Here is a 27,589-nt window from a genome sequence, read left to right as displayed (position 1 = left end):
CTAGTCCCCACACATGTTATATCTGCTGTGCTGCAAATCCTGTGAAGCCTCAGGACAAACCACTGCAGTCGCACCAGACCAAGGCTCAAGACTGTGAATTGTTCGGGTGCCATGTGCAGGTGTGAACTTCCTGTGCTTACAAGCTAACAGATGACAGCATAAGGAATAAATACCACCCAGAAGCAGTCCTGAAGAAAATGAATTATTAGAAAAGCTGTTTTGCTTGCCATTTAGCTAGCAGAAGACACTTAAGTTCAGCTCCTCAAACTGTAAATTTTCAGGGCTTCCCCAACTCCTCAAAATAGTCAATCAGCACTGGAAGTGGAGGTGTCTGTAGGTAAAATGGATGTATCTGTAGGTGAAAGTACATACCATGACAGCTTTCTGCTTATAGTCCTCACAGCTACTAGCTTTGAGACAAACTACATTTAAAACATGCTGTTTCCTGCTCAATAGAAATAGGATCTGAGACTGTTGTGGGCACTCTTAATCTTGCATGGTGCTTTGGACACCTTGCACAAGTACAAAACCAAAATACTGCAGCCCTAGACTAAGCACCACAACGCTTACACTGGGGACTTATTAGCTACCTGTGTCCCATACAACTTGTGCACACATTCTACAATAGGGCTTTTTAATACTGCTTTAATAGTGCTGCTTCACAGAAGCAATCACCAAGCAGCTGCACTGCCCCTTGGAAGCTAAGTCTTAAGCCAGCCAAAGCCTCTCTAAGACATCTGGTAACCTATCAGATAGTCAAACAGAAGGGCAGTCCAGAGCCAGACATGCTCACTAAAATCAACTCTAGTGATCCATCATGGCACAAAGAAGCCTCTGAAAAGTCTGCTCTAGGGATACTTGCTGGCAAGACCTATGTGAAACATGCTGTATTTTTATGTGGCCTCTAATATGATGTCCTACCCATTAAATGATCTCTTCATGACTGCTGCCTGTAGCATCTCATATGTGCTTAAATGTTAAGTGTTGGGTATCACAACAGGAAGAGTTTTAACCAAACCAAGCCTGTTTCACAATGTTCAAAACACCAGAGCTATTTAGAAAGTTTCCATTTGTGATTAACTATGATGACTGTCAAAGTGGGAGATCCTTGTATCTTCATGAGTGAACTATAAAATGTGTTTGTAGGGCATGCCTTTTCAATTATTTATATAGTATACAACTACATTGCAAATAAAATAGTTGAAAACCTCAAAACTGGGAGATTGCTTAACAGGAAAAACGAACAGCAATTCATCAACTTTTTTGCCTCCTTTTGTGAAGGGAAGCAAGAAACCAGTCACTGGTATCATTTCATTTCACATGATGCACCCAGATGGCACAGCAATGGGAGCAATAGAAACAAGTTTCATATTTCATTCATGAGTAGGTGAATTTACTATTCATTTGAATCACTGCTAAAAACTTCAGGAAGGTTTTTATGGCTGTTTCTGGGATTTATCGGGCTCTTATTTAGCACTGAAGAAGTGCACAACTGCTTGCTGAGTCAGCTTCAACAGCATCACAGTTCTTAAAATCCACAGCAAAATGACACTATTCAAACAGGACTAGATATCATAAGAGCAATAAAAGAGGTAGACATATACTGTGCTAGCTCAAAAAAAGTCCCGGTATCATCACTTTGCAAGCACTGGTGATTGCAATTAATTCCAAATTTCTATCCTAAGTATTACCACTTAGTTAAAAAAAGAAGGCTCAGTGAGGAATATATGCACCCACTGGCTTGGTAAAGGGATGTTTGTATAGTTCTGAGATTAAATCAGGATTCTTGAATGTCACAACATTTAAGAAATGTCAAAATTTTTCTTAAGCTAGAAAAGAAAGTCATTGTGTTTTCGTATCACATGTGAACCAATTTACTGAGAGGAAATTATGTTAGCATCTTCTAGCTAAAGATAAGACGTAGCCAGCAGTGTAAAAGGAGGAAGAAAAATTATAAACCTTTTCCCTCTGACTTGCTTTATGTTATACAGTAGAGTTTGGCAGTCCCTTTCCTTTTTATCCCTTTCTATTTAGACAATCGGAAATGTGTTACAGACCCAGTTAAAGATACCACACAACTGGCTACAAAACCCATGTCTCATAGAAGGTCTTGCCCAAGTTAATCACTTGGCAGGAAAGGCTTTAGTCTTTACAAGGAACATTGTCAGGAAGTTCCTTGATTTAGAGACAAAGAAATATTTGAGAAGTTCTGATTTAAAAAATTAGGATTTTTAAAATTTTTTTTATTTATTTTTAAGGAAGAATGCAAAAGCCCAATTGAGTAAAAACTTCATATTTCACTGAGGGTGCTGTACTTGCTTTGGATTTATGTTATTCAAATTTAAAGGAGAAATGGCCTGGATTTTCAACTAAAGATTTACCATGGCCAAAACCTCCAAGGTCTAATCCAAGTGCAGACACGGCCTTGTAGGCCATGTACTTATCCTGTTGATACGACACAGCCAGGCAGAGCTGCAGCTAAAGAAACATGCAGTTTACCCAGTGTAGAGCCCACTGGTGAGAGGTGCACAGACAGCTCAAACCTGTCTTTCTTGTGTGATGAAAAGATGCCCCCAACTTTAGATCTAGGGCTGCAGGAAGAGCCCGCTGGCATCCCACTAACACCAGCAATGCAGCTCAGTTTTATATTTCACAAGCAGATAAAAGCACCTTCTGTTCACAAAAGGAGGAAAGATCTTCCTGGAATGGAAGATTTTTTTAATATATATTTTAATATATATATATATAAAATCATTTAAATAAACCATACAACATATATTTAAACACAACATTTACAATAAAAATATAAAAAGAAATATTTCAGATAATATATAATAATAGTATATTATTATGTATAATGATATATTTTAACATAATAATGTATTATTTTCCTCTGCAGAAAGGAAGGAAAAGAAAACACAAATATTGAGCTTGAAAGAATCTTCGAATAATTTAGGTTGGAATGGACTTAACGGCACTTTTCATCTTAGGTGAACAAACCCACTTCCCTCTTCCTCATATATGATGTGTTCTCACCTCATGAGGGGGCAAGGTTAAAATTGAAACTAAAACCATAACTTTTCTAAGTTATAATTTTTGATTCAACCACAGTTTTGCATCCAGCTGTTTGGTTTCCTCTCATATTTGCTGTTGCTAATAGCTCAAAAAGGTCCTTCAGCACCTGATAAAACTACAAATATATACACACACACACTTCCACAGAGACAAAGAGACTAGTACATATGTTAAAAGAATATAGGTACTATACTACAAGAAAACCTTGTTTTCTCTATATACTTGTTTGCTACCAGCTTACTATTTTACTGTTGGTTTACATAGCTCTAGAAGCAACAGGTTGTACTTCATCTTCAGCACTACTGGATATGAACAGTAAGAGCTGTCTGCTTGGTATGAAAGAAGGTTTGCCTCCAACAACTGCACAACACATTCATATCTTACTAATGCTCTAGCATAAGGTAGTCTGTATTTTGTAGCAGTTCCCAGAACCGTGTCTGTTTCTTTGTTTGCTTTCTTTTCCTGGAAGATAAAAAATGCACCTGGAACATGTCTGCCCTTGTTCTCAGAGAAACATCTAATCTGGAAATCAGACTGAAATCAGAAATCTAATATTGAAACCAGATGACGATGAGGAAGGACAATTTATAATCTTATGTTGGCATTCCCTTGCAGAGCACAGCTTCAGTAAAAATTAAGGAATTTACAGGCTGTAAGACAGGATGTGTACAAAGTGAAAGGAGGCTCTCAACCAGGTAGTCAGTGTCAGCTATGTGCGTGCATGACATATAAAAGCCCTTCACTGATAATGCATACATGTAGCCAGCCTTTTAGAAACAACCTGACACATACAACATCCCAGTATTTTCTGATATACATAGGAAAAAAAGGTAACATCGACAGCTAGAACAAACAGCTTTGCAAATGTGTTGTACAGAGCATTTATGTAACCTGTACAAAAATATACCAGAATGCGGGTGTCAAACAAATAAGGGGAGAGATATTAGGAGGTAAAACATTTGTAAACCTCTACTACTAGATTTGCAAATGCCTTACAGAACATAGAAGAAAACCAAGTTCTTCCTGTTCCGCAACCTTCTCCAAAACTGACATTTGAGGTCAATTGCTTCATTCCAAAAAAGGGTGATGACTCTATTTAGTAATCCAGTTCCTTTCTATTCATAGCTCCTGAATGCAAGAATGATCAGAAAAATGAGATCCTTCTGCATCACCTCAGCCAAGTCCTTCTAGTCAGCTTAATTCTCCATTCAAACTTTGTCAGGCTCTTTTAAGGAGAACGATGAAAAATGCATAAGTCTAAATAACCTACCACAAAACTCCTAAAATGAGTTTAATCACCCTTTTCCAGAAGGGAGACAGAGTTCATATATGCTGGGGCCTTATAAGCTGTTTTCTAGGCTTCAATAAAGACATATATTAAAATCATGCTAGACTCCATTTTACTATTCAGCCATTTTCACTCACATCTTCAAAGAGGGATGTTTAAATAAGGCAAATTAACTGCTGCTAAATGCTTTGCAGGCTCAGGACTGAAGGCACAACATGGAAGAAAGGACAGTTAGACAGAGGTTTAAAAGCCTATATGCTTAGACGCAAGATGCTAAAAAATTATCAGTTAAACAACTGTCTTTTAATCTGAATGTTTCTTTAAGATTTTCTTTCTGCAGAGTGTATAATGCTGGGCATGGCAGAGAAATGCACGCATTTACTACTTTAAACGTGAAGTTTCTCAGAACTTTGTAAATGTACTGCATAAAGATTATAAGGTCTGAGCACTGTTACATATGTGGTGTGCTTCTAACATTTATCTGTGGTGAGATTTCTGACATGAAGAGAAAGAAGGCTATTAAAAAGAAATTCGTCTGGCTTACCAACAAAACACAGGGATGAGCAAGTAGTGATTAGTGACTGGTCAACAGGAAAAGAAAAGGCTCATGCCTGGAAATGATTATTTACATCAGCAATCATGGGCCAGAAGCAGAAGGGGTAAAATGAAAAGAATCTGTACACAGAAGCAGGCAATTCATACAACAAATCAAAGCATATTATAGACCAAAGTAGCTCCCAAATGGATACATGCAATCTTGATGGGAGCTTTAAAAGAATATGTTGGGGGTAGAAATCAGCTCTGTGTTAAGCCATTTGTAAAGAGCTAATGATGTAGCTACATTTCTGATGCAGAAATCACTACGTCATACATAGATTTACAGAAATCACTATGTCATACAGACAAGTGCTGTAGAGCCCAGAATGAGACAGGAGATGCTACAGGGGATTTTGGGCATTCCCCTCTCTCTCTTTTGGAATATCAATGGAATATCACAATCTTCCTGTGAGGTGGGAAGTGATTTTCTTATCTCATTAAATAGCCTAAAATGGCATTTTTCTTTGTTTTGCAACAGGATCAATGGAAGATGAAACACAAAGTGAGAGAATTATCTTGTTTTCCTCCCCTGCAATCAGACAAATCCCCTTGGTTTCTCCCATGAGAACTGTTTGTTGTGTGAAAATTACATATAATTATTCAGCCGGAAAGGATGTCAGGGGAGGGCCTGGAGTTTATAGGACATAAAAGGATCAAACTTCTTTAGTCTCAGGTGACTCTTGAGGTGGTGTCACCTCACATTTGTGAAAGGCCCCAACCACAGATTTATTAGCTATTTCCCCAGTTTTAAGTGTCTTTCTCTTTTGCTTGTTCAGAAATTGCTGAAACAGAAGGTTTGGTTTCAATTAAATTTTTAGCTTTTCCCATTGCAAAACACAAAACAAAAATATTTCACTGGAAATTTGCCACCAGCTCATGTCCACAATAGGAATTATGCTTCAATTGTAAAGATTCAAGCTTCTCACCTCAAATTGTTTTGTTTCATTGCATTCAACCTGTTGATGTTTTTATTAACCCTTCCCAAATGCTGGTATCTTCTGGGACTCCATCCCAATGAACACCACCAGGAAATGCAGACCTGCCTTCTATGTCTGGATAAAGATTGTCATTATATTATCTTAGATAATATGTAAAATACTTAGCTTGAGAGAAACCACAGTAACATGAGAAGCAACTTCTGCTAAAACTCATGCTAGCGTGTAATGTGCTATCAAACAGCTTTTGATAAGGAACAGATCTTATTTCTTCTCTCTCTTCTTCTAGAAACATACACCTGAAATTGTTAATATACAGCAAAGGTCCCTAGCGTTTTCATGCTACGGATCACAGAGTAAGACTATCCAGTAAAGTCTGTTCATTTCATTAGACAACGTAACCTTGTCTGGGTACATACTAAACTAGCCTCATGTAAAAATAAAAGAAAACCACTGTGACGTGTATAATGTCATTCTAATGCAACTTAGCATCTGGAAACATACTGTCTGACTAGGTGATTTTTCAGTAGTTACTGTAAATTCATGACCCTAAAGTCAAGATGTCCCATTTAAAGTAGTTTAAGAGTTCAACCCACTGTTAAAACAAGAGAGGTTTTTAGGCTTGAGTCATATGTCTATTAAATAAAATGTGCATTCCTGATGAGCAGAATTAATGAAAAATAACCCTGTCTCTCTTGAACACTACCCTGATGATCAATTCAGCAACAGAAATAACAGTGATCTTTCATGTTTTGGGAATAGGAACATAAGTAGATAATAAGCAACAAGATATGAAACCACAGGGAATTAGAATTCCAGAAAATAGATGGATTTGCAGACTAAAATCAATCAGAAGAACGGCGTGTGTGTGCCTGCATAGGAGAAATTTTGAAGGCCTTTTGGCACCGTTTCCTTTTTCTTCTTATAATGATAAAGAGCTGCATGCCGAGCCTTCCCACCAGCCCTCTACATTGACGTATGATATTAGCCTTGAACTACTCTGTCCTCAACAGATGGTCATTGGGCTGAACCTCTGGCAACAGGAAAGGTTTGGGAATGGCAGTTTCAGCAGCTTCTTTTCCTTGGGCAGGGCCAAGCTGATATTTCCTTAGCTGTGTTCCAAAAAACTGGAAGACGAAAAGAGTTTTTATGAACTTAATTGCAGACAGGACTTTATTTTCACTCCCCTCTCTGAAATCCCCTTCATACCACACTATTTCAGCTTTTGTTATGTAGCTGCTAAGTGACATCTTGTTTTTTAAGGCATCTAATCTTGTTGCTGTACTTAGTATACTCATGTCACTGTACTGAAGACAAAAGGAAACCAGTTTTAAAAGACATGGTATTAGATAACCTGTTACTAAGGCGAGTTACATGACGTGTTACCTCATGCAAAGCATTTTACAAGGAGTCGTGGAAATAAGGGGTACTGGGCACAAGGTACTCCTGATGAGATCCTGACTGGACACAAAAGCAAGATTTTTCACAATGAGAAAAAATAAGCCCTTGGAATAATCTCCTGAGGGAAGTGATGGATTCCCCAATGTTGGATACTTTAAAAATTGGGAAGGACACGTACTGGGGAAGGATAGGGACATGTACCGTAGGAAGGATAAGGTGCTGGGACATGTACTCTACCTCCTGCTCACCTAGAAAGGCTGGACCAAATGATCCTTGAGGTCCCTTCCAGCCTGGTATTCATAGAATCATAGAACAGTTTGGTGTTGGAAGGGACCTTCAAAGGTCATGCAGTTCCAACCTCCCTGCAATGAGCAGGGACATCTTGAACTAGATCAGGTTGCCCAGAACCACATCCAGCCTGGCCTTGAGTGTTTCCAGGGATGGTGCCTCCACCACCTCTCTGGACAGCCTGTGCCAGGATTTTACTACTCTCATTGTAAAGAAATTTTCTTCACATCCAGCCTGAATCTCCCCGTTAGTTTAAAACCATAACCCCTTGTCCTGTTGCAGCAGGCCCTGCTAAGAAGTCTCTCCCCATCTTTCTAATAGGCCCCTTTTAAGTACCGAAAGGCAGCAATAAGGTCTCCCCAGAGTCTTCTATTGTATGATTCTATGAAGGATCCAAAAGCCAACTACAAATAATCAAGTCATACAACAATTCTATGAAGCATGCTGTGATTTATCACATTTTACATATGGAAAAGTTGAAGTACTGTGAACCTGACAGGCAAACAAAAGATGTAACATTGCATCATATTTTATTATTTTAAGCCTCCAAGTAAATATTTTACTAATGTGTTTTCTGAAATATTTTACATTGCAAATGCAGGCTTTAGATTTAAGATTAAATAACTACTGTATCATTTTCGTGAGTGATTAGAAACAATGTGGAAGAAAGTCTACCTGCCCCACATCAAATTTCCACACCAAACCAGTTCTTGTTCTGAGACCCACCTCCTATTATAGCTAGACCTATGATTTGCACTGGCTGGTCTGTAAGTGATGTAAAAAAGAGTTTCCTCATAACAATGGTAGAGAGTGCCTCACAAGCCACAGATCTGCAGTACGTTTGATACAGGAATGCTATACAGAGCAGCATCTCATAGCTTCAGCATCTTCATGAAGTTAGTTTTCCTCCTGGCCAATTCACAGAATGGCCCAGGTGGAGCTGTTAGGTGACCCTGTCCTTGCTTGTGAAAGTCCTCACCAATAAAATGTGTGTCTGGCTTGGCTGAATTACGATCAAAGACAGGAAAACTGAGAAATAAGGAAATTACCAGAGACATTCTCTTGGAGTCTCCTTATAAGATTAAACACATTCAAATACACGATAGTCATGAGGAGCACTCTATTTTCAGCCTTCTTTCCTTAGACAGCTGTGCTGTCTCTCCCATTGTCCTCTTGTAGACTAACTCTTCTGTGTAACTATGCCACCTGCCCACTGAATTCGGTCACATTTAACCGCAATTAAGCTATGCTCCTACCCAAATTGAAAACTGCATTACAAAAGAACCTAAGTCAGCATTCTCATAAAAGAAAAAGCAGTTTCCAGGCATTTTTCAAGGGAGCCAGCCAGAAAATTAGTCCTCATGTAGCATTCCACCAGCCACACTGAAGGCTGTCAGCTGTACCATAGACAGGCATGGGACACATGGCAGAACTGATGGTTCTGAGAGCTTGTGGGATGGGAAGTTAAAAGCAAGGAAGGAGAAGAACAAAGATAACAAATTGCTTCATTAGTCTTATTGCTCATGAAACAATTTGCTAGAGTCAGTAGCCTTGGCGATGTCCTGTTTAAATAATATCAAGGTTGAGTTCAAGGGCCCTAGGGGAAAAAACTATTTGAATCTGCAAGTACAGTGGAAAACTACTCTGTTATTATTCTGTGGTTTTATGCACGTGAAATTTGTTCTTTCAACAGTTCCATTAAAAAGTACTTATATTAAATACCAAAACTATGGCTGAGTTTATATAACTTCACCTGAAAACCCCTGTAAGTTTAATGATATGGTTGGCAGTGCTTTCCTTACACTGTACAATCTCATAGACAACATTTCAACAGCAAAACTCAAAATCAAGACAAGCTTGTATAAAATGTGTGGAAATGGTTGAAGACAATGTGTTAACAAAGAGTCCAAACTATGATATATTATCTATTGCGACATCTTTCTTAAGCAAATAGTTGTTAACAGGTTATCCTTTTTAGATACTCTAAAATGTAACATAGTAGTGGTTCCAACTACTGAAATAATAAAACTGTTGAAAGAGCAAATATCATACATAAAATCATGGAACAAACCCACCACAAACTCCTCTTGAAAAAATAACCAAAGTAAAACTAGAGAAAGGAGATATATGTGTCTATATATCACTTATTACTGTAAGAGTACTAGTAGTTCACTGTGTGTATAGACTGTATTCTCAAACTTCTGAGTATTGTCAGGCACAAAAAGGAACTCAGAAGAAGTGGTTTGACTGAAAAACCAGACCCATTTATGTACCTTTGGACAATCTGCAAAATAAAATTAATGAATAAAGCTGCTTTCTGAAGAGCATCTAAACATAAGGGAAACAGTCATATTTCTACAGCAACCATCTATTTATCGCAGCATTCCCAAGTCTGGAAAAGGTGACTATTCCCACATCGAATTCACATCATCAGTATAGTCTAGATGCTGATTTTCCAAATTCACAGGACTCCATGATGAAAACAGAAATGTAACTAAGCTCAGACACATGTTGTGGGTTTCTGAGCTAAGTGGCAGAATCTTCCAAAGAGCTAGCATTTAGAAGCTGTATTTATGAGGGCACAAGTTACTGTGTAGTAGGTAAGGCACTGCTTAATTATACAGCCCTTCCAATTTCACATTATTCTAGCTCTCTCTTTCACTGGAAAAGGACACAAATTGAGATATTTTATATTTTGGTTTTCATAAATGCTAGTGGGTATGCAACTTCCGCATACAGCTGGAGAAGGGAAGGTTACATAATGTTATGGTAGGCAATAGTACTGTCATATCACAGTAACAACTATTTTGTAAGAGAAACACGTTTCAGTATTCAAGGAGATAATGTAATTCCTCTATCTCAAGCTACCTCCTTCCTATGACTTGTATGAACCAAACTCATCACATCCACCCTCGCTTTTACAACAATCAAACAAACATAGATGTATGCTTGGGTTGGAATCAAAGAAAAGAGGTTCCAAAGAGACCCTTCAGACTCCTGCTTCAATAATAAAAGTTGAAGTGTTTCTACATAGCTTGGGAAAACGAATTAAACCTAATATTCAGGTACTTCACCATGTCCAGATACCACCTGCAGTTTTGACTAAAAGCAAATTTCTTTGTTAAAATGCATAAAAAAGATCTGGCTTTTACAGTTTTCTTCAAAGTATAAGACATATGTATGTGGGTACCACTCCAGCAGAAAAAGGAGAAGGAACTTTGAGTAATTCTCAGAAGGCTTGACATTGGAAAGGGCCTCTCTGGAGGTTATCTTGTCCAACTGCCTGCAAAGCCACCCACAGTTAGTTGTCCAGGACCATGTTTAAATGGTTAAATGTGATGATGATATGACAAGAACATGAGTAAAAAAAATGAGAGCCCAGGATTTTTGTTTTAAAGCACACCTTATTTTTCAAAGCTTGGCACCTGTAATTTATTTCCTGTCTCACATGCCCATACCACCCCACAAACACACATATACTGAAGGGACATGAGGGTGCAGAAAGATCCATAACATCTGTTATTTTCATTAGATCACAGCGTTTACCTAATTTCCATGTAACGGAGGAGTCCCACCTGCATTAAGATTCAGATGCCCATACATATATCCAAAATGTATTTTCCAGTTCACAAATCACCTGTGACTTTTATGCAATGATATTTTGGGAGTTGTCTGTACACCAGAGTGTGGTCTGGGATTATAGTAAACATCTGTGATATTGTAGAGTAAGTGACTTAAGAAGCACTTAAGAGAATACTGTGTGGCTTGCTAATGAACCTCCTATGTCTCTCAGAATTTGTGCTTCAGTTCTCCAGCAGTACCACGGTGATAGCAATGCTGAATTTCAGCCTAGTTCAAGAGCACACCAAAAGGATTAGAAACATGTTTTCTACACAGCAGACTCAGAACATGGCTATGACAAGTATTCAAGACTTGGAAACTCACTTCCCAAACTGACAGGAGCAGTAAGGCTTCTGATCTCACACACATCTGCCTACTTTCCCGGAAATCTGGATGTACAGCTCAAAGATGAGCCTGAAATAGGCTCCTTATCTCCCAAGTGAGATAGCAGAGTCCCAGAAGTACCACAGGGCAACCTCCAAACTCAGCAGAAACACGACCATTCTTGCCACAGGTATAAATTATCAAACAGCAATGAACAATAACTGAAACCAAATATATGTTTGTATATTCCCAGAAGGCTGCAGCTGTCAAGGTTTGCAGAAGTGGCAACCAGAAGGGAGCAGACAGCAGAGCCCAGATTCCTCTTCATTTACCTTCCTCTGCCCTACTCTGAACCTGAGGACCAAACACATTTGGTCGAGCCACTGCAGAGTCAGACACGCCTTTACTGTGGCACTATTTAATGCACAGTTCAGTTTCATTATTGTCAGAATGAAACATATTTGAGATGTAGCATTTCAGAATTATTCAGCATCTGGGACTTGTATAGTTTTTAGCCAAGTAAGTGCTACGGTCATTCAAAGAGCTGAACCCACAGAAGCATGAGATCATAATCAGCAGTGATTTGACTTGCATCATAGATCAGGTTTAGACTGTTGTTTTAGCACTTTGGGAGCAGTACATATGGAAAGAGAGAGAGAGAGAGAAGAATTAAAAAAAAAACAAGCCTTTCTTTTCCCTGAAGTAACCACAACAGATTACTTCCGCTTTTTTTCTGAAGTCAAGAGTAACTGCAAGCAAAATCAGTAAATACAGTGATGCCCTAACGAGGGGCAGCAGTCCACAAAAGCAGTAAAATAAACTGCTGCAGAACATGATCCTTTGTATCCCAGAAAGATCAACTGAAATGCACTGCGGTAGCTGTGTAATGTCTGACGGCAATAGCTCCTATGGATTTAGCCAAAAGCAAATGTAACTGAGATTTGACCCTTTCAACTCAGTAGAGTACAATTTTTGAAGAGGTGACTTTATTAAGAGCACTAAAATCACACTGAACTATTACTTTTGGTGTTATTTTACCTGCTTTTAGAAAATATTTCATTGTAGGCTCTCACTGCACTTGAAAAAGAACGTTTACTTAAGCATCTACAGAATTCCATAAAGAGATGAGAAGTAACATGGAGCAACTGTGTGAAGGTCATGATCACACTGATCACGGAAATACCAGAAAAAAAAAGTTTGTGGATTTGTTTTTGTTTGTGTTTTTTTTGTTTGTTTTTTTAAATTTTCCAAAGTCCTGAATAGGCACATTTCCTTTCATTAAAGTGAAACATCTCACAATATCTGAAAGAATGTTTTAGGTGTCCACATACAGATGTATAGTTCTTGTCTCTGAATAATAACTATGATTATGATGATTAGTAGCATTATCATTACTATTATTACATGCTACAGAGAAAATTCAGAATCTTGATAGCCAGTTGCCTGCTTTGACCAGGAAAATAAGATCTCTCAGCCTGGAAGAAACCAGATTTCAGTCTTTCTGCCAGAGATCTCTCTACTTCCTCTGAGTAGTAAAGCAGATGTGCCTACACGCATAATGCCAAATTAAAAACCTTTGCAAGCTGAATATCCTACTACTCTTTCCTACTACTGAGACACAGTTTTTGTAACCCATATATCCACAGTACAATTCATAGGAGGATCAATGCTGCTGTAGTTCAGCATAACTGACTACAGCATGTGCTCTGAAATCACTTCTTGAATTGCAGTCCTTTGAGCTCCTAGATATCCTCTTCCAAGTGGGAATTGCTAGAGCCTTTCATATCCACCTATTTAGGACAGCAGGGTGAAGGTTAAAAGGCAGCTTAAGGCACAGAGATGAACAAGATTAATCAAGTAAGAAAGTAAAGGCAAGAGGCTGCTGCAGTTTCACAAATGAATACTTTGCAGCCCAAAAGCAAGTTCATATTCTGTTCCCCCTAGAAAAGCAAACACATCAATCAACTAATTTTAAAAATGGAGACAGCCAGCAGTTGTAGCTTAACTGTTTTCTAATATGTTTTCCCCAGCCATGGAAGCAGGACAGTGCTCAACGTCTGGGCTCTGCCAGTATTCCTGAACAGGCTGCTGGGTGATCGGACTAATGCAGAGAAGAACATAATTGGCAAGAAAATCAATGCTATCACTCTGCTTAAGCTAGGTATGTTAAAAAATACATGGGGCCAAAGTCAAAAACCCCCAAACATACTGAAGATGTATTTAATCAGCTATCCAGAGAGACTAATTAGCTGCATCAGGCTACAAATACCAGATACTAAAGGGTAACAGCTCCATGAAGGAAGGACAGCACAACTCGGCTTGAATCAATGACCTGCACTAGGTATTAGTTGGAACAGCTGTTTTAAAGCTCACAATCCTGCTCAACATTGTATTCTCCAGTAGCACTCTGTTCCACTCTTTTCCCCAGTCAGCTTATTCCAACCCGTCTGTGTCTGCTAGGTGGTGCTGTGGGATGGCTTTTCTAAGGCTGAAAGCTTGCTTTTTTTGTTCCCAGCACTGATATTTTTTTCCTTCTACATGAGAACAGCTGCAGTGTTTTCTGCATCTTGGTTGTACAAAATGTGTCCTGTCTAGTCTCCTTTGTTTGTCACTTGCTGCAGGCATGCGGTGGTCACCACTGATGATTCTGCTTCTCCCAAGCAGTCAGAGAAAATGTGTGTCTGTGTTCATCGGCATGAGTCCATACTGATGCAGGAAAGCAAGAACCTTGGATATAGGCAGGAGGTATTAATATCGACTATAAATGTTTCCAAATTTTCATTTTCCTTTGGTTCTAAAAATACAGGACATTTAAGCAAATGATTTTTTATTGACAAAGCCAGATTTAAAATGAAATCAGTCATGCACATTAGTAGCATGGTTTCAAGTGAAAGGGTAAGTCTAAAACTTCCTGAAGCTTTGAGTGAAGTATCTCCCTTTATTCCTTCAAAACACAACTCACTTCCATGAGGAAGGACAACCTACTGCAAAAACTTTAGAAAGCAGCCCTCTGAAAGGGAAGGTAATGGGAAGGATGCTTTTTTAGGCTTCATATTTGTACTGGAACTAGAGAATAACTGAAACGGCAGGATGCTATCAGTGCTTTAACATCCATAATGTTGTAACTGGTTCAGACTGACACTGAACTATTCAAACCTGTCAAAACATGCTGTGCTAATGACCTGTAGGTAAAGGCAGTCTGGTGACGTCCATCTGTTCCACATAACTCTGTGTTAGTTTAGCCAAAAATGACGACTAATCCTAACCCACCCTTCTGAGCAAAAGGGAAGAAAAACAAAACAATCCCCTAGATGAGTAATTGCAGTAATACTACATCAGGTGATGACATCAGGAAAATCTTGTGCTCAGTTTTCAGATTCTGTAGCCCAACGCCTTGAGACACCCTCTGAGCATTTGTCTTTCCTATATAAAACCCACCCTAGTAAATGGCAAGGTTATCCTCTGACATATTCTACTTAGTGAACTGACATTTTCTGTCTGATGTTCTGCTCTGAATGTAGATGTTCCACTGTCAGAAGCTGAACTTGGACATTCACATTGCATTCCCACATAGAAGGGGATAAGAAGGGAGGCGAAGGGACATTGTGCAGGCCAGTAACAAAAGCTGAAGTATATCATGGTCGTAAGCAAGTTTGGCACAAATCTCGCTATCAGATCCACAGCTGACCAAATCAAAAGGCAGTGCAGATCTAGAAGCAAACATATCTTCAGGTGGGCTATCACATCTTTCCCCAACAGTCACAGAGAAACCTTACTACAGGGGGGTTCTACAGTTCCACTATGCATGGAAGAGCTGCCCAACAGACACCAAACAGGAGAAGAGCATGTATACGGGGAAGCTAGACTGCAATGAGAAAGACAAAAAGGAGCGACCCGAGCGTAAAACACAGCAAACCGCAGAGAGTGAAGGTGACAGAGAGGAGAAAAAAAAATGAAGCAGAATTCTATTCTCTCTATTTAAAGTAAAACAGGGTGAACAGAACCACATGAATTAACAATTCTGAGATAATTCCATATATTAATACTGCAGGGGTCTCTTGTCCCATTTCACTGTTTCAACTTATATTCTGCAGGAAAGGCTGTTATACATAAAGCTCAACTGGGGAAGCATTCAAACTGCAAGTTAGCAAAGCGTTGCATTTCCTTCCAAAAATCACAACAATAAGATGCTTAGACAACCACACGGTGAAATCTAAAGTGCAGTGGAGAAAAAATGGCTTCTGAGAGGATGCTTTAATTACTAAACTAAAGAAGAAAGGAGCCACATGCTGCTGGAATCAAAAAAGACAAAGCATACATTTGCTATAGTTCTGTTTTTTAGTAAGAAACTCAAAAATCCTTCATGCTGGCTGAGGTATTAACAGCATTTTTTTATACTGAATACCATATTTTTTATTTTTTTATTTCATTAATATGGTCTTCAAAAAGAAAAACGGGAGGAGTGAGGAGCAGGGTGTAAAACCAGGAAGCATATGAACTCCTTGTTCAACTGCTGTGATCAAAGAGGATCAGAATATGGAAAGAAAGTACACAGCACATCCAGACAAGACTCATTTCAGTGAATCCTGGGAGCCAGCTACAGAACTTGCTGGTGTCCTGGAAATTATTCTGAAATCTTCATATGTATAAACAGCCACTAGAGGACTGTAGGGGGGAAGAATAAACATATCAGAGAACCTTTCTATTGATCTTGATCTTACGAAAAGTAACTGAAGTCCACACAGACATCTTCCTTCCTAAGGACTAGTTCTGTAATTGAGAACAACATGAAATCTGTTAGGTAACCATGATAAGCCTTACGGCAATAAGCCAGGGAGGAACATGACCCTTTTGAAACTCAAAGGTTTCTTGGGGTCCACTACCTGCTGCATGTGAAGCCATCATATATGTTTTGGTGGGTTCCATTTTTGATACAGCGTATTTTTTACTGTTATCCAAGTACCTTTAGCTAGTAGCTGTTGCTTTAAAGAACAACTATGTCTAAATAAAGGAATGACAAGCATTTTTGAGTGATGCCAGAGGGACAGATATGGTAACAATTAGTATTAGGTTCAACTTTCACCTATGTATGTCTTCAACACATATAATCTGTCCTTCCACTCCCTCATGTTCTTCCCTCAGGGCTCTAAAATCTAAATACCAATTTTCCAGATGAAGGACCAGGGCACAAAGGGATTTGGAAACTGGTTCAAGAATGTGCCTGGAAGCTGGATTCAGGCTGGATCTCCCAATGTATGGACTCCGTCCCTAGCTGGGCCATTCTTCCAGGCTAAGCTACAAGCAAAACACTGGTATATTAACTGCTGTGTTGGCTGAACTGTCTTGGATCTGGTTTACATGACTCTGCAAAAAATGTTGGATAGCACTTTCTTTCCTGTAGGTAGGATTCCACTACTGCATTATATACATGGGAAACCAGCACAGAGACTGACTTAAGAAGAAAATTAAAGTGAACTTAAGAAGGCAATGCAGTATTCATTAATTCAGTTTCTATCTCAAGGAGCTTAAAAAGATAGGGTATTAAAACCAAACTGGAGAGATATCAAGCAGCACAGCTCTGCAGAAAAAGATGGACCCTATATGCCTCACATCAGCAGAAACAAAGTACACAGTGGATTCAATTCATACTTTTAGAGGAGCATGAGATCCTTGCACAACCAAAAGTTTGAACAGACTGTGTGGAACTTCTGTTGTTTCCTCATAGACTGCACTTGCATTTCTGCAAAATCCTGTAAAAAGGATCCACACCAACAATGCAGGAAAGGCTACCTACAAGATAAGGAAAGGAAACCTACATTCCTCAAATCTGTCAGAGTAAGTAAAAATTAACCATAATGACCTTTTTAACAGTTATAACCCCCAAAGTATTAATATACACTGAAGAATGCAAACGGTTGACCACCACCTTTCTTCCTACAGAAGTGGAACTGCAGCGCACACAAGTATACATCCCTTTGCTTTCTGCTAGCAGAACAACCAAAAGCTCTGTCTAAAATCAGGACATGCAACTAAGCCTCAGGAGATCCGGATGCCAGGTTTGTTTCTTATACTGGTGTCCTGGGTTCCGCAGTAGCAGTCATGTTTTTCCTTTGTGTTAACTGGTACAGTGCTGTGTTTTGACTTCCAGTTTGAGAACAGTGTTGGTGAAGCCGATGTTCTCGGTTGTTGCTAAGTGATGTTTACCCTGACCCAGGACTCTGTGAGGCTCATGCTCTGCCAGGGAGGAGGGGAGGCTGTGAGGAAGCAGAGACGGGGCGCCTGACCAGGTATTCCATACCACAGCACGTCATGCCCGGGGTGAGGGGTAACTGGGAGTGACCCGGAAGGACAAGGGTTTCCGGGTGGAGGACATGTTATTTTCCCTTATCACTGATAGTAGCGCTGGTGATTTGTTGCTGGACTGTTTTTGTCTCAACCCGTAGGAGTTGCACTCTCTCGGTTCCTCCGGGAGCGGGGAAGGGGAGAGCCCCGGTGCGGGGAGGCAGACGTTCGATTGTTGTCAGCTCGGCACCACTCACTGGGAGTGAGTGAACAAGCTACCTGACTGGGTTTAAACTGGTCTCACTACGCAGAAGGAAGACGAACAATATAACAACTAGGTGACGTACCAGTACTTGGCACTTTCTGGAAACTTACCCATTCACTATGCTGCATTTTCTTAGTTTTCATAATGATCTATCTCATGTACTGCACATGGCATATGCATGGGCCCTGCTCCCCATCATTCAAGGCCTTATTGCACAAAAGTACCTCTGCTGATCGTACCTGGAAGGACTTGCCCAGTGGGAATGGGAATACGAGGACAGAGGACAAATTATATTTGTTACTGACATGAGCCTATGACTTTGTTCTTTGACACCCATTTACTGATTAATATAAATATATAACACACAGTCAGTCATCCAACAGACTGACACAAACACTAGTTTAACATACAGCCGTACCTGATAATGCATACTATCACATCAGATTGAAAATGAATTCCTTACTCTTCTTACAATGCCAGAAGCTGTTGAGTTTGGCAGTACTGGTCTTGGAGAACAGGACTTAGGGGAGCAAGAAAGGATTGTCAACTGGCTTCCCACCAGGATGCCTCCACTTCAGGCCACATGGAGCTGCCTGCATGAAGAGGCAGTTACTTGTGCAGTTCCGCAGCAGTGCTAAAATCACCATGTAACTGGACATCAACACTACCTGGACTTTTCACATGCACTTACTTTAACTATAAAATAGATTAAACAAAGTACATCACTTGACCTCACTAAGCAAACAAATTTGAGTTTGGTGGCATTTCAACAACTGACTATGCACCACAAGAGCTTTCCCCGTTCTTCATCAAAACTTTCTAATAGCCCACATGCCCTCCACAAATCACCACAGCCACGGCCAGAAAAGATATATCCCTGTGTCACCTAAGAGAAACAGAGCCCAGAAAACAGGCAACCCTGCAAACTGAAGCATTATACATCTGAGTTTATGAAATAGTGCTTCCAGAAAATATTTAGACATAACTGCTTATTTTAATTTTAAATCACTTCTCAAAATGCAGCTCACTTAACTCCTGACTTAGGACTAATGGTATTTCTACTCTGCAAAATGATAACTCAGCTATCCCAAAAGGTTTGGCAAAATGACCATAATGTGTTTTACACTGGCCAAGCTGATTTCTGTGTTTAGAATATGCATAAAAATCTCAGTTGTGTACTGTAAGCTTGGATTATAACCAGCTGCTTTTTTAGCCTTGGAGAGACTACTTCATATATCTTCACTCTTTTCCATCTGACAACTTGAGATTGAAAATTTTGTATTTTTCTTCTTCAGGCAATTGATTTTCTAGTCAAAAAAGTTTTCACACTGGTGGCTTCAAGCACACTGGAAAAAGTAGGCTTCATTTTCTTCAGTCTCATCTCTCAATAGAAACAAACTTTCCAACTGTGCCCTCTCACAGGAATGCTGGACATAATGCCTGTTAGAAAACATTAGTAGCTAATACAAAATACTATTTTCTATTAGCTACCAGCTAGGGCCCAGTAGAACACAGTAATTTACTCACAACTGTTATCATTCACATTGGTAAGCACATATCTGTGACACTGAACTACTGCAATGAGAGAGACAAAGGTAATTCTAAAAGCTAGTACTGACTTTAGGTTGGTTTATATATTCTCCCCCCTCTTCTCCCCAATACTAGTATAACATTTGCTTTTTTCCTTCTTCAGGCCTTTCCTTCACAAGAAATCTGTATGTCTGCATAGATTACAGTATTTTCTGGAAATGTGTGGACATATTTCACTCATTGCTATCACAACATTTACTCATACAAATTTGAACACATGAGACTGAGTGAAAAGGTGGGCCTATACATTTGCCATGCTGTTGGCAGTTAATCATTACATTTTCCCATTCTCTACTTCAAATGAGTTGAAATCAGATCTCTGATACGATATGGGGGAACTATGTGTTTTCTAGTATCACCTTAATCTATGAGAGCTCATTTATCCCTTCAAAATACTCAGGAGTGAATGCAACAGATGGAGCTATGGGAATAGTTATTTCTGCAGGACTGGACTACTGCAAACTCATGTTTGATGGACTGACTTTGAAACTCACCCACAAATAAGGTTGGTGAAGAACAGCAGCACTCATAACAGTCTGTCTGCTGATTTGGACAGACAAAAGGGAGTGCTTAACGTAGTCTGCGCTGGCTGGCGTATCATATTCCAAGTTTATTGCAACATCCTGATCTTTATCTTCAAAGTGCTAATTAAATACAATTCAAAATAAACTCCCTTCGTGCAACAGCGGCATTACAGCTTCTGAGTGAAAGAGGACGGAAGCTCTCAGGCAGCCTGGGTGAGCATTGGCTCAAGCCCTTGAGAGGCAGGAAGTAGGAAAGTTACTGTAAATCTCGGATTTTGTTTCTTCCTCACACAACCATTTTCATAACAACAGTTCTGTGGCCAAATGCACAGAAGATTAAACTTAAGAATCATGACATGAATGTTCAGAGTTTCACTGAACTCAAAGAAATTGTACCTCTTCCCCACAGCTCAGGGCCTCAAGCGCAGGACAGCCCATGGGTGGGACCCCACTGACTTTAGGGCTCAAGGAGAGACCTCAGCTTTAAACAGAACCCTTGAAGGAAGCAAAGGAGCCTGAAAGCCTGTAAAACTGACATCTAACTGACATTTCTACCTGGCAAGACCTGAAAACAGAGCAAAACCAAAGGCTTACGAGAGTTGTGGCTTGAGGTAAGAGAGACAATACAATCTGAATAGCTTGTATGTTAGCTGTAGGTAGGGTCTTATTTGTCAGAGGATGCAAGAGTTTTAACTATCAAGGCAGCAGATTGAGAAGGCGACAACCTGTGGAATTAATCACAGTAGGTGCCCAAGTTGTGTAATTTTTCCTGGGTGCTTAATTCTTTTTAACTGGCCACTTTTTCTAGATCACTTCCAAACCTCCCAGGAATAAAGTGCTGAAAAATTCTACAACACAACCACCTGCTCACAAAGATCGGACTGCATATTCATTCTCATCATCAAGCAATGTTAACTCAGACTAGGTCATCCATACACACAATATAATACCAGAAAAGTTAATGAGATGCAAATACATTGTATTTCCAGGATTCTCAACAAGAGAGTACACTGTATAGTTTTGGTAGTGATTTAATCCAACATGCTTTGGGCTTTAGCATTATTACTGCTACTATTTTAGCCCTATTCATTTCTGTTGAGCCTTTTACATTTGTAACTTTCCCCATGACTACAAACCATTATTTGGTATGTATTTGTAGACCCACTTTAAAATCCACTTGCATAAGATTTGGTGAGAAATTTCCTGAGGAAGAGCACAAATTCAAGTTATATGGTATTCTCTGCTCCACTTATGACTTCAATTGAACACATGCATAAATGATTTGTGAAATGGAGACAGATATAATCAAGTTCTTAAATTAAGTATTTATCCCTGCATACCTTAAATGATTCACTTGTAAAAACAACTTCAGGGCTTTTTGTGATGTAGAATATTATTTCTTTAAAAATTCTCTCAAAATGACTTACCAGCCATAGGTGTGTTTTAACATGTCACTGGCACTGTGGAGGAAAAGCAGCCCTCCTGGACTTCTCTTTTGAAACCAACAAATTCTCCCACTATAACCATGTTCTGTTTCAATGTTGAGGACTTTTTCCTTTTGCTTTGAAATATTTTTTTGTTGAGGTTGAGTTTTGTTGTTTTTTTTTGATTGAATTACAATTTAAAACATTCAAAGAGTCATTACTTCAATAGTGAAGGAAGCAAAAGAGTCACACAAGGCTAAAGGAACAACTTGCTGGTTAAAGTTTGTATTTAACCTCGCAATCTAGGATTCAGACAGAAGCAAAGTAGGAGAAAACAAAAATTAAAACAATATGTGAGATAGGAATCTTTAATCAACCCCTCTGCATCAGCCTGGGCCCAGCATTCCACCCTGTCTTCTGAGGTTACCGAGCACCACTTTGAAAATGGATTACTTTCCACTGAATACAATGCCAAAAAGGGGCTTTAGCTCCCCTGGGGGAAATTAGAACAGCCTGGATCATCAAATGGGAAAAAATAATCATTATCAGTAGCATTCAGAAATGGAGGGAAAGGTGAAACCACACTCAGGTTTTGGACTACTTAATGCCTTAGATGTGCCATTGAAGATTGAGGCAGAATGGCAAAAGCCTGTAGGTTTGTGATGCAAATGAACATTTGCTTCTCTAGTAGATGATAAAAATACCTGGGATTTTTCCAAGATCCTTGGTTCAGAAATGCACCTTTTGTAAACACTCGGTAGTTATTCCTGGAGAGGATACGGCACTGATACAGTGCTGTATGCTTTCTATTACCAGGGCAGAGGGAATACCAACACATCTGAAAGTATATATATATATAACCTCATAGATGCTAACAGATGAAAAACACATTATAAGGACTTAATATAGCTTAGTGCATGTATGTCTTTAACCTGCCGTCCCTTGCTTTGATTAAGATAAATTTTCCAACAGCCCTTGCCATTATTATCAAACCAAGACTCTACCTGCAAGTGATCCACCATAGACCTCCACAGGGTTATGGGGTGCCAGCTGCCAGCGCAAACAAATGCCTCAGGTCCCTTTACAACCAGGTTAAATATAACTTGCAATACAACACAAAAACTTAATTCCAGCTTCAGCAGCAGCAACACATAGCTTGCAGAAACACCAAGAAAGTGGTGAAATATCATTTCCCAGATGTTGTGAGGTTGAAACATGTCAGTTAAGGCAACATCCTGGACAGGTTAGATTACTCACTTCAGATAGAAAAAAAGCAAAAATTAAGAGCAATTCTGAAAGCACTGTTAACTAACATTCATTGACTCCTAGATTTATCTTTTAGAAAGCAAACTATCTTGCATGAATGCCCCATGCTCCCAATGAATGCTAAAAGAAAAATCAGTTGATGCAAATATTTCCTATTCACGTAACTTGTAGCTTATATAAGATTGTCAGAGTCTTGGCCCTGCTACAGCCCTCTTCTGCACTCCTACAGCAGTACACTGCTGAACTCAGTTATGTATTAAAGTTCACTGGAAGCCAACAGCATGAAACCATACACCCATAATTAAGTACATTCTTGAATGTTTTGTAAAACAAGGAAAGACTGATGAATTACTGCCTAAATAACTATTGATGAAATAGCAGTGATGCACATTTAAATTGGGATTATGCTGTAAATGTTTTATTCCAGGGATGTATTAACCATTGATGATTGAAAAGCAGTCCACAGACAGACTATGTAAGGTCAGTGGCAAACACTGGTGCGGTCACACATGGTTGAATGTGTCTTGCATGGAACCGGCAGTGGCTCAGAGATTCTGGGATGTGTGGATAATGCTCTTCTCTGCAAATAACATGGCAGAAGAAGAGTACCGTTATTTTCAAATTTCTAATCTAGTGCCTATACAATACCAGAGAAGGCTCCTTCTGCCCACTAACAAACAAGTCATTTAAGATCAAGATTACAAAAGTTTTACCAGACACATGCAAAGTGATCTTTGAACTGAGTACCAAATTATAGCATATTAAGACTTGTCAGAGCTTTTGAGAACGGAGAAAACATGTGTCACAGTCATGGCAGCAAAATTATTGTATTCCTCCTGCATCTTATCCCAGAGCTTAACTGGCAATTTCACTATTCATTTTTTGTTCAGCAGTGTTAACATGATGTTCCACCACTTTTGCTGTGGAGAAAGCATCAGCATAGCAGGGCTGCACATTAGACTGGAGAAGCATTGCAAATTCCAGGGGCTCATTTTTCACAGAAAGTCAAAACCACCTTTAAGTGCATAAAGCAGCTGTCCCACCACACTCTGACAGTAAACCTGCCATACATTTGGTTAACTTCTGGCATACAAACAGGGACTTAGATCTCTTCCAAGACAGTCGAAGAATAACGAAAAAGCAACTTTGATGCTACCTGAAACCAAACTATTCAAAGCACATTGCCTGCATTCCTCAGCTGCAGGCACTGAGTCAGGATATGGAGATAATCATTCTGACTGGTGGTGGGGGAGGGAGAAAGGAGCTTAAGGACCCAAGAGCTGAAGTACTCTGGTCAAGAAAATCTAGACAGAATTTAATCTACAAGGTAGCAAAGCAGTTGTGGTTCTCTCCCATCCCATTCCCACTAGGTGCATTAGAGAACTAAAATAATCATGGACATGGCAACACTTTTTTTTTTCCTGTTTTGCTTGTTACATAACTGTAATTACCTTACTTTTATGTTTCTACCAATATAGGTGAACATAAATCAAGACAAATCAGTTCTTTCAATATCGCAGCATCTGTTCTCTGACTTGATAATCTGATGCAGCAGTGAAGTCTGCATATTGTAGAAAAAAATCTTTAGTGGTTAAGAAAAGGCCCCTGGGACACCAAGCTCTTTTTTCTCCTTGTGTTATAAAAACTATCAGGGGAAAGGGGGAGAGCAGCAGCACCTCTGTGTCACTACACTATCCAACAGCAACTTTCTGCTACTCAGCCACTTGAGGAAACATTTCTGGAAATTTCTTAGCAATTTTTGAGCTGCTACTAATAGCTAACATACCACGTTCTGTCTATTGGTTCCCACAGATCTATCCCAAGCAGGTCTACGTGACAAGAGCAGCGGCAGTCCCTGAAGGCCTTAAACTTTCTAAAGCTGCAGAGCCAACAGACTGGAGAATGGTGTATTTGTGGTTTTACCTGCCCTATGGCCCTCCAAGATGGTGCAGCAGCAGATTTTGTATTCTGCTTTCTTCTTGACTTCGAGCAAAGATGACCTTCAAAGTGGGTTGTGCACTATATAAATCACTGCAGCACTAGAGAAGACAAACTCAAGTGGCATATATTCTGATCTTCAGCTTTTGCCTCCTTGTAGGTAGGGACCAACAAATATTCTCCTGTAGACAGGTACCAGACTTTGTCTTCTAGAAGACATTAAGAAGCATTTCTTTACTGAGAGGGTGGTCAAACACTGCAGCAGGCTTCCTAGACACGTGGACGATGCCTCAAGCCTCTCAGTGTTTAAAAGGCATTTGGACAATGCTCTTGATTAACATGCTTTGACTTTTGGTCAGCCCTGAACTGGTCAGGCAGTTGGACTACATCATAGGTGTGGATCCCTTCCAACTGAATTATTCTATCTAATTCTGTTCTGGTCTAAGAAGGAAGCCTATCCTTCTCTGTTCTGTTCCAAAGAGGAAGTCACTCTGAATTGTCCTCCCTCAGTGCTCAACAAAGTTGACCAGTATAGAATGGTGAAACTGTAGAAAAGAATTTGCATTCATAAAATAGAAAGGTGAAAAAAAAACACCCCAAAAAAATGGTTCCAAAGAATGTCTTGGGAATGACAACTGCAAGACTAAAAAAATCTGTTCCATGGGCAACTCTAATGGCAGCACAGACAGTAATGAGGGCATCTTAGGTATATTTGCTTCTAAAAGTAGAGTATGTGCCAAAAGCACAAAAGAGTATAAAAGGGGTCAAAAAGAAGTAACAGCTCAGTGTGCTCTGGTTTCCATGAAGAGTGTTATGTATTCATTTAGAATCTCAAGGCAGTCTGTTTCTACCCTAAATGCATATGTAATACAAATAAAATGCATTTAAAGAACAGCAAAATCATATAAAAGAGAATTTTGGAGAGTGTCTTACCTTCGACCCAATAAGTGTGTACAGCCACTGGATGGTTTCATTATGATTTATTACTCCATTCATGCCATCGACATAGAGCATGATCTGCCCCAAAGCTATTGTAAAGAAAAGAGATAAAATGCAAATCAGACCTGGCAAATAGTTTTTAAAATCCTAAACATTGCTGGCAATTTTCTGTAAGCCAGGTTTTCCAGAGACGTGGGGAGCTCAACTAAAGAAACATATATTGGGCAAGATTGTGCTGGATGAAATCCTGGGCAACTGCAGTAACTTTACTGACTTCATCTGGATGATATAAGTGTGAATTTCATCCAGGGACAAGCACAGGCATGTGTTCTTTCCTAGAAGATACCACATTTTATTGCCCCAAAATCTGCATACAGTATTCTACACACTGCTTATTGCTGCAGAAGTTCCATCAGCTACAATACTCTACACCTTGTGAGCCAAGAGTTTTTAATTATTTATTTCAGGACCATATAATATTTGGAATTAATATATTTGGATTGACTGTTTCAGTGAATTCCCATAACATGAAATGAAAGCAGGGCAATTAACACCAATAAGGACAGCAAATATTCACCACTGCACAGTGCTTTCTTCCGAGTTTTGCATTTTAGGAAGAAAATTCAACAAACAAAGCCTGGTTAACAAAGAAGCACCACTATTCATCTATTCTAAAGCATATGCATTTCAAATAATGCTAGTAAAATATTTCCTAGCAGTAATTCCACAGTTTGCTATTCTGATAATATGAGACTTTCTAGAGACAACAGCTATTAAATCTTTCCTGACTGATAAGGACAGACATTTTTCGTACGGATTATGAAAAGTGGATTAGCGAAATGCATCTGTCATCTTCAAAAGTTTCCACTGTTAGATCTTCTGCTTTATAGCATGAGATCAAAGCACAGTGGGATGAAAAAGAAACCACTGATGTAACACCTTTCAGCACAGCCTGTTGGCATAACAACTCAATTATCTAATGCACAACCTGATGAGTCCCTAGTGCACTGCTTTATGGGGGGGGGGGGGGAGAAGGAAAAAGTCCACAGGGTGAGGAAAATTATGATGTTATTAATCTTCCAAACACATTCCAAATGTTTGCTAACTTTTGCACAGGTTGTGCACAGTGCAGCATCACTTTACTTGATGGCAGACTTTTCAAAGACATAATTGTTAGGCAAACCCTTAAGTACCCACTATGGCTAAGCAGCTAACTCATTTTTTCACTGTCTTCTCCTTTTACCTTTGCTTTAGTTGGTTGACTTACAGTTTAAAAAAAAAAAAAGAACAGGTACTAATTTTAGGTACTTATATTCCTTATCTAATCTGTTACACCAGGCTAGAAACAAATTCACCCTACATAGTCAATGGAGATGGAGAAAAAGTAAGAAGAGGGCTATGGCAAGGAGATAACTCTTATCTTAGGCAGGCCTCATTGCCGCTCTACAGGAAGCAATGATTTACTACCCTCCAAAGACGTGTGTCTCAGGTGAATAAAATCAGGTGGCAGGGACACAGGCCCAAGTGTTAAAGTAAATTAAAAGATGCAAGCTAGCCAGCAAAAAGAGATAAGAGTTACACTACCTGAATTAATGGCTGCTTTGAAGCATTTCCTGGCAGGTAGAGGAAAGAGAAGAATACTGCTATCCCAGTGGTAATCAGAGAAAGTTTTAATTCTTTTTACTTCCTCGCAATGCTAAAAAGAGTTGGCTGTTGATCAGAACGAGATCCAGTCATGACAAGGTCACTAACTTCCCCCTTTTTTTTTTCTCTTGCAAATTTTTGGTTGGGGGTGAAGGGATTTAATTTGAATTTGAAACAAATATGAAACA

General features: G+C 39.3%; 1 protein-coding gene across 14 annotated transcripts in view; it reads right to left on the bottom strand.

The window, feature by feature from the left end:
- Positions 1 to 27,589, bottom strand: part of FHOD3 (formin homology 2 domain containing 3) — a 373,808-nt gene that overhangs the window by 126,550 nt on the left and 219,669 nt on the right. For all 14 annotated transcript variants that reach the window (XM_062610938.1, XM_062610941.1, XM_062610937.1 and 11 more), the window contains exon 6: positions 25,752 to 25,846. In XM_062610938.1, the coding sequence (XP_062466922.1) occupies positions 25,752 to 25,846 (95 nt within the window). The remainder of the gene's footprint in view (positions 1 to 25,751; positions 25,847 to 27,589) is intronic.

Source organism: Pezoporus occidentalis, unplaced genomic scaffold (genome assembly GCF_034315485.1).
Source record: "Pezoporus occidentalis ecotype Australia unplaced genomic scaffold, CSIRO_AGI_Poc_V1 ctg15, whole genome shotgun sequence".
Taxonomy (NCBI): Eukaryota; Metazoa; Chordata; class Aves; order Psittaciformes; family Psittacidae; genus Pezoporus; species Pezoporus occidentalis.
This window is presented reverse-complemented; position numbering and strand designations above follow the sequence as displayed.